The sequence below is a fragment of the Sinohyriopsis cumingii genome, chromosome 1, assembly GCF_028554795.1.
Source record: "Sinohyriopsis cumingii isolate HCF-2022 chromosome 1, ASM2855479v2, whole genome shotgun sequence".
Taxonomy (NCBI): Eukaryota; Metazoa; Mollusca; class Bivalvia; order Unionida; family Unionidae; genus Sinohyriopsis; species Sinohyriopsis cumingii.
The window spans coordinates 78,279,343-78,295,148 of record NC_142961.1 but is presented as its reverse complement, the minus strand read 5'-3'; the positions used below and the strand labels follow the sequence as shown (position 1 = coordinate 78,295,148).

At 34.6% G+C, this 15,806-nt stretch overlaps 1 protein-coding gene across 6 annotated transcripts in view; it reads right to left on the bottom strand.

The window, feature by feature from the left end:
- The window catches only part of LOC149807175 (uncharacterized), a 44,914-nt gene that overhangs the window by 8,533 nt on the left and 20,575 nt on the right, over positions 1–15,806 (bottom strand). For all 6 annotated transcript variants that reach the window (XM_089963111.1, XM_089963099.1, XM_089963121.1 and 3 more), the window contains 8 exons: positions 11,493–11,632; positions 9,050–9,212; positions 7,904–7,998; positions 5,235–5,451; positions 4,615–4,778; positions 3,984–4,176; positions 2,357–2,518; positions 1,670–1,816 (listed from right to left, as the gene is read on the bottom strand). In XM_089963111.1, coding sequence (XP_089819237.1) covers positions 1,670–1,816; positions 2,357–2,518; positions 3,984–4,176; positions 4,615–4,778; positions 5,235–5,451; positions 7,904–7,998; positions 9,050–9,212; positions 11,493–11,632 — 1,281 coding nt within the window. The remainder of the gene's footprint in view (positions 1–1,669; positions 1,817–2,356; positions 2,519–3,983; positions 4,177–4,614; positions 4,779–5,234; positions 5,452–7,903; positions 7,999–9,049; positions 9,213–11,492; positions 11,633–15,806) is intronic.

Below are 15,806 nucleotides of genomic sequence, written 5' to 3'. Positions count from 1 at the left end.
GTTCTGAAGTTTTACAATAAATTTAGGACGGTGACCTTTTATAAATTTAGCTTTTATACACTGACATATAAGAAGAAATATATAATGCATCAAATTGTGTATTTTGTCAATTTGATAACCGTTTTCCAAGATTTTGAAGGAAAAAAAATTTCGTTAACACATTTCTTGCGCGGATTGATACAATGAGTTGTTGGGGGTGCTGTAAAAACATCACAGAGCGTCGCATCTGACAGATTTCAGAGCGTAGCGTCTTTAAGATAAATCTTTCAACAATTGTGGGTTTGCTTGTATGGATTTTAGTAGTTTATTTTGTTGATTTCTGAATTAATACGCGAGTAGTTGGACTTGGCAAGCTTGCAGTCTAGTTTGGTAATAAAAATAGAAATACATATTTGGAACAACATACACAAGGTCATATATATTTCCTAAATTAGAAAAGAAAGTTGTTCCGAAAGTGACCGAATAACTGCACATTGTTAAACTTTGATAAATAAGATATCGACTTTGCTATTACACTTTGCGTCATAAGGACTCTTCTACCTGGCGATTTATATATCCAATTTTGGATATTTTGCGTCATAGCGACTCTTCTACCTGGCGATTTATATATCCAATTTTGGATATTATCCATTCGCCGGCCAACTCTGAGGTCACGTCTGTATGTTACGGGCAACAAAGTAGTTCCAAACGCGTGGCCCGATTAATTGGTAATTTTCTTGACCTACCGAAGTGAATCTAATACATCTATTGGAAGTAATTTGAAACTAAGCACAATTCGTTCCAAAAAAGTGTGCTAATGTGTGTTTTTGCGAAGCGTAAAATTGCCGATGCTTATTGCACAATATCCGTTGTAAAATCTTCATTTTCGGAGGTGTGTAATTTTGCAGTTTGTAAACCTCTTCAATTTCGGAGTTAGGTAATTCTTGCTTGTAGTTCAAAATCGTATGATGCCTAATAAATAAGTGATCGGTTCTCAAAAGAAGTCTCCCTGCTACTATAGATAATGTTTAATGTGCATGATGCAACACAGCACACATTATTACCAATAATATAATTACTTTGTCCACGATTTGTATAAGAAATGACATGCATCCAAGTTCTACATACAGCATATAAAGGGAATATGCCTTTTTTAAATTTAATAAAAGATGCAACTAAATCGATGCGAAATCTGTATCATGACATGATTTTTAAATGCCAATAATTTGCACCCATGTATCAGTATTTATAATATCGTTTGGTCATAAACGTTTTAATTGACAATCTCTTAATAAATCTAAATTTGGAATTCTTTTCTTCAATAAAACTCAAGTCGTTAGCATGGTTTACGAAGTTTGTAATATATCTTCTAAATCTCTCGTTTCATTGAAAATACATTTTGAGGCACTTATTTTCATATACTGTTTCTGTTGACACATATTTTATTTGTGTGTTTAGTAATCAACAATACATATCACGTTTTTCTTCAGATTCCCACAAAGTTTACAAAATCACAAGACATGGTAAAGCATCTAACATTTGCACCAAAGAAGAGATTATTGAACACGTGGAATAAACACAAAATTCCCACTTTGCAATACCTATCAAAATAGATATTTGTTTTAACAATCTGTTTTTAGAACATTGAGATCTACATGTTGTTGGCAGATGAAATCCCTCTGCAATATACCTGTCTTTACATTGTATACGGTGCTCTTTTCACTTCTGAAGAACCTTCCTATTATTGCGAGGGAAATTGAGTATTCTGTGCTTGCTTCAAGACCATCGAGAAGGAAACTCTGCAACCAAGGCGTGGCAGTAAAATTTCTGACTTCAGCTGAAGAAAGAGGAGATTCAGACAGAATGAATACTTTTGCATTACTTATTTTTTATGATATGATCTACCAAAAGATGACACGTCGTCGTCTGGATTTCAGGGCTACATATTCTTCTTAAAATTGAATTTAAGACATTTTGCTTTGACGTTTTTACCTAGACATCGTCTTGGCACCATCATGTTCTGTAGCAACCTAGAAATTCTCGAGAATTGGTTATTAATGAATGCAAATACACCGATCAATAACCACACACACAAAGACACACACACACACACACACACACATATATATATATATATATATATATATATATATATATATATATATATATATATATATATATATATATACACTGGCAAGACTTGTACGATTCACTGGGTATATATTATGATACAAAGAACAAAGATACAAAAAAAAACGTTTCTTTACGTGATTTTAGGCAAAAGAATATGTCGCAAATATTATAAATAAAAGTTAAAGACATGAATATTGTATTTCTTTGTGATTTTTCAGAATGCATGTTGGGAACGCAAACTTACTTTTTGTGTCGGTGTCATTCTCTGATGACATATTTTTGCTGAAGAAAACTTGATATACAAAGGGCCTCATCTTTGAATTGCAGAAACTGACTAATAAAAATATCTCAACAACAGTTTCGTTTAGAGTGCTTGGTTGGACATTTATTTTTGGGACATCATCATCTGAAAAAGACATGATATAAGACAACACTTTCTGTGTATGTGGTAGACGTGTACAGGTGATGTGAAAATGACAATTCCAATATAAAAATGAAGTGAAGAGGACAAGTAGAACATTACGTTGCAGTGTCAACTTAATTTGCACTGAACAACAGCTCACTTTTTCAACGAGGGTCCCCCATCTCCAACCCGTTCTGTGTTAGGGTCGTTGTCTTAAATTTAGACTGACGTCATTCTTATTTGCTTACTGTTTTTGACGAGAATTATGAACTCATTTAATCGATTTCCTGCACAGTTGCTTGCCTTGATGTCTAATCAGTGTCATGGAACACTTGCAACACAGGTCAAGATAGAAAATTGAAGTCTGAGGTTTCGGTTGTTTGGTTGGTTTGCCTATTTGATAAAGTATGATTCGCGAGATGGGATATTCTACTGGCATAGTGTATAGGCTATGGAGTGACTAGCGAATGGTTTGTCGGGGAAACGAATAATATATTAATTAGCCAATGAATAGATAATATAATATGCGTACTTTAAAATTTGCAGTGTATTTTGATATCTAAAAAAGTTGAGAATAGAATAATAAGAAAATAAAGGTAACTTATTTATTAATTTTAGTTTGCTCCACATGATCGTTGAGTAACTCAAATTTCATGTGCAGTCGAACATCAGTTTTGAAAGGGCGTTGAAAAAGAGGTCTTAGATTAACGTTCATTCTTGGTTCTAATCTGTCAAATTTACTAAAATGCAAAACTACGCTGCATGTCTCTAAGAAGAAGCATTATGCTTCGACAGTATGGTGTCATCTACAGGGTCAATACTTCAACAGTATTGTTAAAAATACAATGTCAGTGGTTCTACAATATAGTGGAATATAGTGCTTTGGCAGTATGGCATCATCTACAACAAAGGTTAAACTGATTATTGTATTGAAAACATGTCAAACAATTTTGTTCACACAGTGGTATATATGCTGTAAATCACTAATATTTCGTATTAGATTTCTCATCTTGTATATTTGGGAGGTGCTTCAATTGTAAATTCGAATATTTGTTTAATGATGAAGTCAGGACAGAAATCGAATAGACTGATCACTAGAATTTCTCTTCAGCAATGCAATGGTGTAAAATAACTCTAATAACTAGTCTAGTTCCTGTAAATTTAAAAAAAAAAATCATGTGAAAAATGCATAATTATTAACATAAATCAACATATATTCCGTGCAAGGCAATTCATTTCATTTGCAATGGCTTAAAAACCGCAAACGGATCTGCGCAACAATCTCCAGGATGTCATGCAATTTCACATAGCTTTCAAATGATGCAACGAGAAATCGGCTGCATTCAAGGTTTGCTTGTTTCACGTTACCCATTAAAGAAGTTTCAAGAACGAGGTCTATCTAGGCATGGTCTCTGCTTTGAGGACTTTCACTAATAGCTACAAACATATTATGCTAAATCTAACTTACATTGACTATCATAAGGAAACACGCAGTCTGACCATGATATAGCAGTCTTTACACTATTCCAAGTTTCTATGGAAACTCCAAACTGCCAATTATTATTTTCTGTCAGATTTATCCACTTGCTGTCAGTCTGGGTAGCAACATCTCTGCACTTGCTGTCAATATGGGTGTCTACTTCTTCCCAATGAATATCAGTCTGTTGTTAACAAAATAAATATATTTAATTTGCACATTCAAGATGGCTGAGTTCATAAATGTAGCAAATCCTTATCAGTCTTGGCGCTATGTGTTGGGAAAACGTAGAATCCGGCTGCGGTCAAATCATATTTCATTATGAAATATACTATATGAAACATGCAATCAGATTTTAAATATTATTTATTACTTATCCTGGATGCTGTTCTGATTTTTGTTTCTTTTAAAAAAATAGTATTTTAGCGTCTTTCTGTTCGTTTTTGTTAAACCAATTACTAAGAAATTTTCATCAAGATTACTTGCAGCATGCAGAATTCTTTTACATTTTAAATCAAATTAGATTCCTATTTTAGAGATGTCTACTTTGCATTAATATATTTTTTTTTAACTGATCATGTTTTGTTTCCTTCTCGTTATAACGTACATATCTATTACATACCATATCGGCAGGTGGGCAGATTTGTTGATACATGTGGCAACACTGAGCCCAAAAATATGTAACCCTAGATATGGATTGATTCTGAGAAGATCTGGCAATCCACGTTACCAAATATTTACTTCCTTGATTTTGCTCGACGATAACTTTGTCTGGAGGGACAATGTCTGGAATGATACACATCACAACGAATGAAAAGTGCGGCCTGTCCGTGTTTCGATAGGGTGAATGGGTGAGTTATTGACTTTTTAAAAGGAGTTCATAACAATAGTACATATTCATAGCGAAAACATGTGTTTATGAAGTTAAATATGTACACGTATCTTGATAACAAAAAAGTATACATGTGGCATTTAATCATTTTTCTTTCAGTGATGAATACTTTTTTCGTCTTTTTCATCGAATTTATCAATGTTTCCAGTCACAGATTAAAACAAATACTATTTAGAAAATTAAGTTAATAAACATGACTCAATCTTAGGGAATATTTTCTATACAAATCACCAAAATAATTATGTTACCTTTCTAGAAATGAAACTTAAACTGGATCCATCGAATCTCCGCAACTATTCCTGCTTAAAATTTTGAACAGAAAATCTATGAAGCAAAGGAAACAATATTACCTTCATGTACCTCGATTGTATTCATGTTTCTGGAGAAACCGTTATCGTTATATGATGAAATTGAAATCGTGTAGGGTTTTCTGATATCATCCTTTAGCGCAAATTTAGCCAAAGACTGGTTACCAGAAACATTTGTTTCTGTGACATTATAATTTCTGTCAAGCAACTTGATATTATACATCAAGTTCGGGGCATTCCATTCCCAAATTGGAAGCGGCTGAAAATATCAAGAAAAGTTAAGTCATACTTCAGGTATACTTCTTATATTACATTTTCTCACCTCGATGTTGTGAACAAATTATCAATGACATTACGATAATAAGAGAGCTAATAGAAGGTAAATCTAGCAGATGTTTCAGTGCAAATATTATGTTTCGGATATAATTACAAGGCCCGATTGTAATCAAATGTTCTAAGTAAAAACTAAAAATAATTATATTTTGTGCCAGTAATCACTCATAACAAGTATTTGTCTCTTCTACTTATGTTTCACTAGTCCTTAACTTGGCACAGTATGCGATGATGACCATCAGTGTTCTGTTATCTCTAGTCAGAGGAGACAAGTTGGATCTTATCATTTGGATTATCTGTAATCTTATAAGCTGCCCAAAGAGGTAATTTCTTTTGACGGTTGACATTCATATCCTATAGTATTTTTGGGCCAAATCCCCACCCATTGGCCAAACATTATATCATTATTTGAAGCCATTTCTCTTAAACATTTTGGTTTTTTATTCCAGATGTGTTGCTTAAAGCAGATGTAATTGTAAATGTTTTGTAACTGATCTTGTCCAAAACAAAATTCATGTTGTACCTGACCAGTGACATTATTTCTATAAACAACATAATACATAGCTAATTTCTGTATTAGTGTGGATTAAATATTCCACATGAGGTAAACATGTTTATTTTATTCTGAGTCTAGGACATGGTTTGCACTTCTAAATTCCTTAACAACGTTTAATGTTTTATGGAGGAGGCTGGTCTTAGTTATTCTTATATAATGTTGTTTGCTTGATTAATTACTCATTCTTGCCTTAACATTTTGATGCAGAATACGTCTTTTTGTTGTTTATTTTTTCACTTGGGTGGATTTATTTATTAAAATTATTATTCAATGGAATTACAACGTTGTCTAAAATATCCTTGGACTGGAACATTAATTTGGAATTATAGTTAATTCAGACAAGAACATTTTTGATCATATTATTGTTTTACAATAAAAGACTCTGAGCACATCGCCACACCCCAGGCCATTTAAACATTAGAGATTACAGGCATCATTCAGTGTTGGAATTTCATTGGAATACCACTGGAATTCAGTTGGGACTTCTTAAATTTTGACTTGTGATAGAACATTTAGTACTATTTTGGATTTAATTCACAATAACGTAAGTTCTTTTTTAATTTTCACTTTGTATTCAATGAAATTGATTATTTGTTGAATTTTACAAAACTTGTTGGTTTTCACTCTTTTCTGTTTCATAGTTTAAGACCATAGAGAAGTAACACTGGCGATAGACTAGTAATAGCGCAGTCGTCTTGCGTCCATTGCTTCCTGGTGTTGTCATGTATGCAGGCATTATTGTATTGCAATCTATAGTGTGGAACTTTCTGTGGTTTAATCAAATGCCCAGTCACAAGGTACATCCCTCAATAAAGTGACAAAGCATGACGCATAAACTAACGGAGATGTCCCACGCCTTCAAAATGAATCATAATCATCCATCGTCTCTACTTGACACTATTTTACAGCTTTTGAACTGTCAAGGTGACGACAAAGGTCATCTAGAACATCTTTGGATTTTACTTGCTTAAGTAACTCATGGTCGTTTATCTGAGTCTAAAAAGACCCAGCGTATTTCAGACAATACAGAGACAACGTGCACGAAAATAGACAAACACGTGGTACAGTTGTGCCTCAATTAGCTACCAAGAATTTATTAGTACAGTTTGTTTACTCTATACGAATAGCTGTCGGCTATCGGATTTATTAACCTGAAAAAGGCATTTTTTAAATAAAAGAGTATGGCATAGAATATAAGCAGCCATAGTTTTATTACGTATCCATTTTGTCTACAGTGGCTTCTCTGGCTATTGATACTATGTTTAATCCATATTTCCGTATAACAGATTATTACTTGGATTATATAGGCGAGTTCAGTGACGTCCGCGCGGCATTATTCTTCGACATGTTGGCACGAACTCTTGTAACAAACATTTCTTTTGACTTTTATGCACATTGCATAGCTAAAATAATCTAACAACATTAAATAGGTGTATTAATAAAAGCTGCGTTCGTGCTCGGAAAGAACGAGTTTTAAATTACATTGGAATACGTCTCAGCCTGGCAGCTTCGACGTATCAGTAAGCCATATAAAACCTGTTCCTTCCACCAACACTGAAATAAAGTCTGCTTTCTGTGTGTGTGTGTGTGTGTGTGTGTGTGTGTGTGTGCGTGTGTTTAAGACTGCAAGTGGGTCAACTCCTCAAAGTCAGCATTTCTTAGATATTTTATTTCAGTTCATAAGTGCTTACTTTCTGGTGTGTGTGTGTGTGTCTGTGTGTGTGCGTGTGTGTGTGTGTGTGTCTGTTTAAGACTGCAAGTGGGTCGAACTCCTCAAAGTCAGCATTTGTTAGTGATTTCATTTCAGTTCATAAGTGCTTACTTTCCAGTAGACGTACAGGCAGCTTGTTATATTCTCCGTACATTTAGCCACTTCTGTGAAGGATCCATTAGTAATGTCTGGCGCTCTGTCGGGTGCTGTAAAATTTCAACCGGCAATAGAATACGCATTGCTCACAATTCTGTGGTGCAAATGTTAGAATTATAAGATTTGTCAAAATTTAACAGCAAAATGGATGATCTATTAAAGTTACATTAAAGTGACTACTTATGTTACAGCGACTGAATAATGAATTCGAATTATTTCATGCTGACAATAATTAACTAAGTGTGTGTGTGTGTGTGTGTATGTGTGTGTCCATGTCTGCAGTGTGGCAGTTTTTTTCAGTGATGTCTAGCACTGGGGCATCATGCCGCAGACATGTAGTATGATGTTCCACTCAGTCACATTATCCTGACACGAGGCCGACCAGTCCTAACACTAATGTCTTAATGCTGAGCGCCTAGCGAGGCAGCTATTAATACCATATTTTATAAGTCTTTAGTACGACTCGGCCGGGGTTAAAACCCAAGACCTCCAGCATACGAGGTGAACGTTTTAACCACTAGGCCATCAAAGCGGTCCCATTAACGTAAGAATGGGCGAAAAGATATTAAGTTGGCAACTGGTTTTAAAGTCTTTGCATTAAATTTTATAAAGAGATTTACAAGCTGTCCATATAGTTCTCCCGAGAAATCTTGTGACTTCCTTTGTTCCTGGACTTGGTGTTAAAGGCATTGACCTGAGTCCTGCATCGCCAAGCATCGGATATAATTGCTTTGTATTGATTATCATTAGAATGTTTTGTTCCAGAGATTTGGCCCAACCATTAATAAGTTGTTAATTTGACTGGTCATTCAGGCTTTAACTTCAGCCAGTTGGACCACTGACTTAATGTCTTAATTTTAAGTCCAGATTTTGCTTGGTGAAATCGAGGTTAGATTCTATTTGATTACCATATATACTCGCTTATTAATTCAGTCCCATAACGCGCCGGCATATCTGAGACTGTGCAGTTTGTCAGGAATAATCAGAACAAACACTTTAGACCATGATCTGCTGGCGCACTATGATACAGCAGATCAGGATCATTGTTGTTTGCAATTTATCTTGACTTATAAGTCTGTACATACGGTACTCAATTTTTACCTGTCGGACGAGTTTTCTTCCTTACAACAGTCGCTTTGCTCCAGTGGTTGCTGCTGAAGAATCGACAGGATATGTTGACTGTGTAGCAGGTATTGCTCCTCAAATTGCTAATTGTGGTGGACATCTTTTCAATATCGCTTGTAAAATTCAGCAGCTTTGACTCCTGCATAAATGAATAAAATACCGTGATTCATGTGATATTAATTAATGTGTTATATTCATATATTTTATTTATTTATATATGCGTGGTCTTTGTAAGCTGCATAATACAACGACATTATCTAAAATAAAATACAAAATTAGGCATTGTCACTTGCATGCTATTTGTAAGGACCCCAGCAATTTTATGACCTAAAATATTAGTCGAAATTGAAAATTGAAAGATAAATCACAAACGAAAACTCATTATACATCGTGCAATTAAATGTATCATTTATTCGTGGCGGTAGATCAGTTAGGAAAATTATATATATATTGCTAAATCCTTATATATATATATATATATATATATATATATATATATATATATATATATATATATATATATATATATATGTTCCTTTTTGTCTCCGTTAACTTTACATTGTCAGAATCGTGCAATATTTTACGATATTTAACACCTTCATATTGCACAACATGTGTATCCAATAGTAGCATAGTGGATTAGGAACTACTTTGTAAACAAATTATGTACACTCATGTAGTTGACACTTTACATTTTGGTTGATTAAATTTCTTTCTGAATGAACTAAAACAGCTGTTTTGTGGACTGCCACATACCAACTGTTTAGCAAAATTCCGCGTTAACTTTTTGATACAATGTCTCGGACTTAGGCAAGCGATAGACGCCAGATAGGTTATAAAATTGCTGGGGTCCCTACAAATAGCATGCAAGTGACAAGGCATAAACATGTCTTCTTTAGCTGGTAATAAGAATGATAAAAAATATACTTACAGTCTTACATCCTGAATTTCATCAAAATATACTTTCTTAGTTCTGCAAATCCGAATTACATGAGGTATATCATGGGTTCTAAACCTTGATTACACATTTAGAAATTGTACTGCAATTTCGACGACATTCATACATAAGTGCACTAGCATCTTCCTTACTTATATTCCATAGCGTCTTGTTGATAATTACAATTAAAAGACATGATATTTTTTCCACATTATGATTCAAAACATTCAATGATAGAAGAGAGACACACATGCAAATGAGTCAAGACGCTGCTCCCTCACTGCACAAATCAGATCTTACGCCATGTAAAATTGACATAGATAAAGCCAGTCCATAATCACGAAATTTTGTAGAATCGACACAAATACCAAAATCTGTTCATTCCAGACCAAAAGCTGCTATGCGCATTTATTCATGATATGACTCTAAATTTCAGTTTTAAGTAGACCCAAACGACAATTTCTTTTTAAAGTGATGTCGAACGCGCGACTAAGTTCAAATGTATCTGGGCTGAGTTATGTGCGCATTGATAATGTTGTTGTTGTGTGCTGATGAATCTACACTTGTGTATTTAGTTTGGAATACAGCATAAATTCAGTTATTTTGCTTCTTGTAGTGTATATTTGTTTATATAATTAAGCCTTAGGTAGAATAAGAAAATGAGCATATAAAATAAAGGTTACTGTATTTGCATTGCAAAATATGAACTCGTTTTATCGGATGGATATACTTCACTCCCAAGGTCGTGCAGTATATCTATTAGTCCAAGTTTCCTCTGATCCTTACCACCCCATTTTTGATATTTGGACATTTATCAAAACTGGGGCGGCAAAGGTCAGAGGAAACTAGCTTTAAATATACATCCGAAAAATCCGTTCATATTTTCCCACGTAAATGCAGTAACCTATACATATATACACATAAGTATTTACCCTATCTTCGCACACACACACACACACACACAAACACACACACACACACACACATCACTTGCTGTCATAAGCTGTTAGCACATATATACACACGGGTATTTACCCTATCTTCGCACACACACACACACACACACACACACACACATATATCACTTGCTGTGATAAGCTGTTAGTGCTGTGAAGTGATATATACACGTATCTTCAACGCACTATGCTCAAGAGTTTACCGCGAGAGTCGCTTTTAGTTATAATAATCACGTCGACGATTGCAGTCAATGATGGGCTCAGTCAGAAACGATATAATATTGAACCTTAGAATCTACAGGCATACGAAATGTCGCTGGCCATCCATTTGCTACTTTTGTTTTCCTCTGATTATTCTTCCTTTCTCCACCAAAAAGACCAGAAGCATCTTCATCTCTTTCCTGGGCATATTGAGTGAGTTGGTAGGACAGTCTTTCAGATATGAATAATAAGTCTTCTACCCGTTTAAAGAGTTTGGTATTATGTAAAATAAAGATATGCAATGAGCATGTATTCTAGTACAAACCCAGAATGTAACCCATTGTGAATTCCAGGAAACCAGGCATGTATTGTTGTCGAAGTAACGGTTACTTGCTTTCCAGGAAATGTTTAGCTCGTTATTTTTTGATGCCTTTGCGTACTGGATTTCCACCGGATTCAGTTTGACTGTAAAAAAAACAAAAAAACAAAAAACAAAACAAAACGGAGGGTGGTATGTTTGTTTTGGAGTGAATGGTGCTGCACTCTCAAGTACATGTGATTACATACAGAATCTATTTGTTAATAAGCGGTGTCATGCATCATACATAGTATGTAAATAAACAAAGGAAGCAATTTAGGAAAATTGCGAAACGATAATTTAACACAAATTCATTTTGCGACATCAAATGATATGATTGATTAGTAAATTTGTGTTTAAGGCACATCGGCACATGAAAGACATTTTTGTGCCGAGGCATTCTGAGTAAAGTATATTGCCCATAGACACGCCACGGCAGCCGACATAGGCTTGTCTGGGCAGTATTCAAACCCACGACCTAATAATTATTGGTCCAGCATGCTAACTCATGGGGTTCCACTCCACAGTTTCGTATATTGCAAAGGGGTAAATTTACAAATGAAAAGTCAACTCCAACTTTTGAACAAAGGGAGCATGTGTTATTCAAAGTGGACTCCAGGAATACATATGTTGACAGGAATCAGTTTTGTTTGACATTTGGATAAATGCCAGATGCAATGGGTATCTAGCCTCAATATGATTACTTCAGTATTCGAATGTGAAGCTATGCGCACGGAGTGAATGGCCATTTTAAAATCGCAAAAATATTTTAGATAAAATTAAAAATGATAACCGGTCATATTTTCTTCATATTTTGTCTATAGAAAGACTAATTAAGGTACTTCAAACTATGTGAGTATAATTAATGGGAAATCGTTTGTCTGAACATGGACAGGGCAAAATTAAAATTTCGTGTATTTCTGAAAGATGGTTGATTGCACACAATCTGGATTTATACGGATGCTGACTAATTCAGTTTTAAAAGTACAATTAAATAATACGCTAGACAGAAACACAATTTTATTTTGGATAGTTAGAGATTAAAAGTTCGGTATTGAGCAGTTTTCTCTTCAAAGACTGAACCTCATGCAGAAGACTTAACTCTAAGTCGACTCGTGGCTCATAAGTTGAAGCTGAGTACGAGTTTAGACAGGCTGACCTGCGTACGGATTCGAATACTGCGTCCAACCATTGTGTCTCCGGGTGAAGCACTTACTTGCCTTTGCACGATCTAACGTTTATTTGCAAATGTGTAGAAACACTAAACAACCAAATCAAAGTAAACCTAATCTGGTCCTCGTAACTTCAAGTCACTAAAAGTCAACGTTACCCCTGGAACTGGGATGAATGAGTTGCATCTAGGACGCGCGATTATGAAAGTCCAGTAAAATTGAAACTTTAGCGCATAATTTTGAATATGTGCAAACACAATAGCGCAAAAAAATAAGGATTCAGCACATAGTTTCATGAATCACGCGCCTTTTATGTCTAAGAAATCTATCAATTACCCATTTTGCTCCTGTGTAGTGTTACTACTGTTGACAGCACTTTCAGCTTTTTGAAGTGCGATGATAGCCAAGGAATGCCGAATTTGTTTGAACTAACGCTCACGTTTCTTTACCAAAAAGAATATGTTTATTTGGGTGAATATCATCAGACATATTGATTTCGTTAAAGAAAAGGTACATCTGGTTTAACCGCCCTCTACATTCCTCTACTAATCTTCAAACAACTGAAATGGAGGTAAACAGAGTTTGAAAGAAAAATGCTACCAAATGACTTCGTCTGGACTTTCCCTGATAAGAAAAAAGCTGTTACAGCAAGTATTGGACAAATAAAGTAAGTAGATTCTAAGCTGTACAACAGTACCAATGTGGGCGGCCAACTGTAAGTGACATCCTTGCAAATAATACCACTGTCGACGCTGTCAGAACAGTGCCACACAACAATGATTGTTTTAGCAGTAAGATGTCCCCTCCCTCTCTATACATATCAGGGTCTACGTCTTACTTGTATGCCTAACGTCATATAATACATCAGCAGGTCTTGGTCCACGCCGTTTTGTTCTGTGCATGAATCTGAATTATTCTATGCTCATTTTTTTTCTCAGTTAACTTTACATTGTCAGAATCGTTCAGTATTTTACGATATAGCACACCTTCATATTTCACTCACGTTCAGGACAAGTGTGCCCAGTAGGAACTACCTTGTAAACAAATCATGTAATCTCCTGTAGCAGACGCTTTACGTTTTGATTGATTAAATTTGTTTCTGAATGAACTGAAGCAGATGTTTTGTGGACTGCCACATACAAGCTGCTTTGTTACATTCCGCGTTAACAATTTTGATACAATGTTTCGGATTTTGGCGATAGACGCCAGATTTCATAAAAGTGCTTGGTACCTACAAATAACATGCAAGATATAAAGGCGTAAGCTGTCTCGTTTAGCTAGTAATAACAATGGCAAAAAATATACTTAAAGTTTTACATTCTGATTTTCCTGAAAATGTACTTTCTAGGTTCTGCAAATCCGAATTACATGAGCCATGTCATGAGTTCTCAAGCTTGATTACACATTTCGAAATTGTACTGTATTTTCGACTATATTCCAAGTGCAATTACATCCTCCTTACTGCACTCAAAATAAAATAAACATTTAATTCAATAGCGTCTTTTTGATAGTTGCAATCGAAACACTTCATATTTTTCCCACATTATGATTGCAAATAGTCAATGACAGAAAAAACACTTGCAAATGTAAACACGCTTCTCTCGCGCTGCTTCAATCCGACGTATTTCATGTACAATTTGTACAGATGAATCCAGTCCATAATCACGAAATTTCGTAGAATCGACAAAAATACCAAAATCTATTCATTCCAGATCAAATGGAAAACTTGTTGCAATGTGCATTCATATACAATATGACTCCAAATTTCAATTTTAAGTAGACAAAAATGTCATTTACTTTCGAAACTTATGTCTAGCGCGCGACAAGTTCAAATTTATCTGGGCGGAGTTATGTGCGCATTAATAATGTTGTTGTGTATTGATGACTATGCGCTTGTGTATTTAGTTTGGAATAAGTCATACATTCATTTATGTTGTTTCTTGTAGTGTAATTTATTTATATAATTAAGCCTTAGCTAGAGTAAGAAAATGAGCATATAATAAAAAGGTTACTGCATTTGTATGGGAAAATATGAACTCGTGTTGTCGGATGGATATACTGCACTCCCAAGGTCGTGCAGTATTCCATAAAAATAAAAAAAAAACTCGTTCATATTTTCCCATACAAATGCAGTAACCTATAATTATCGACATAGACACTAATGATGTCGGTGCATCACACTTAATGTTTAGTAGTATATTGATTCGCTGGCTAAGAATAAATAAGTATGTCATCAAAATTTATTTGTAAGCTCATCTCACTCAGGCAGCGTGGTTAAGTGATAATAAAAACCTATACAGTTTTGTTTGTCATAAATATGTAACTATATAACTTCACCATCTTTGATTAATGTTTTACTTAATTTTCACTATAAACTCGATTTTATCAACTCAGGTTGCCAACCAAACTACTTTGAGATAATAAAACTATTAAGGTTCGGGTTCCGCTAAAAAGTTTGATGTCTGATTGGCTAATACCTGGTCAATGATTTGAGTCTGAGTTTAAGCATTAGAATATTTGACCATGCGTCTGTGCTAATCCTCACCTGAGTGCATGAAGTAACTGGTGCTACAGAATAAAATGATTTCGAAATACTGATAAGTGCAACCTCCACTTGACTCTTCTGTTAGTCATGGTTAGAAAGCAGTAACTTACACAGTACATGACAAGTTAAGTTGTCGGCTAGATTTGAGAATTATATTTTCGGTTGGAAATAAATTTTGTTTTATCCAAGCGACATGTATATGAATTCCTGATTAACAGAATAAGAATAATATTTAGCAATCTTTGTATTGAACCTAACAAGCAGCGAGCAACTGAAAACATACGCATTACGCGGTCTCCGTAAATGGCCAATAGTCATGTAAAGATAAGGGAATTGCATTAAAACTGAATTATGTATAGTCACTACAGTTTATAAAGATATTTTTATCTATGTTTTTCTCGATGAGCAGAACGCTTCCTTGTGCTCTCCATCCCCAAACACTTTTTGATGTTATAAAGTACTCGGGCCACTGTTAAGAAATGCAATTTGGCGTAATATCTTTTGTATTTTAAAAAAATCAAATTGGACATTTTACAATGAAAATATACAAATATATGGTAACAT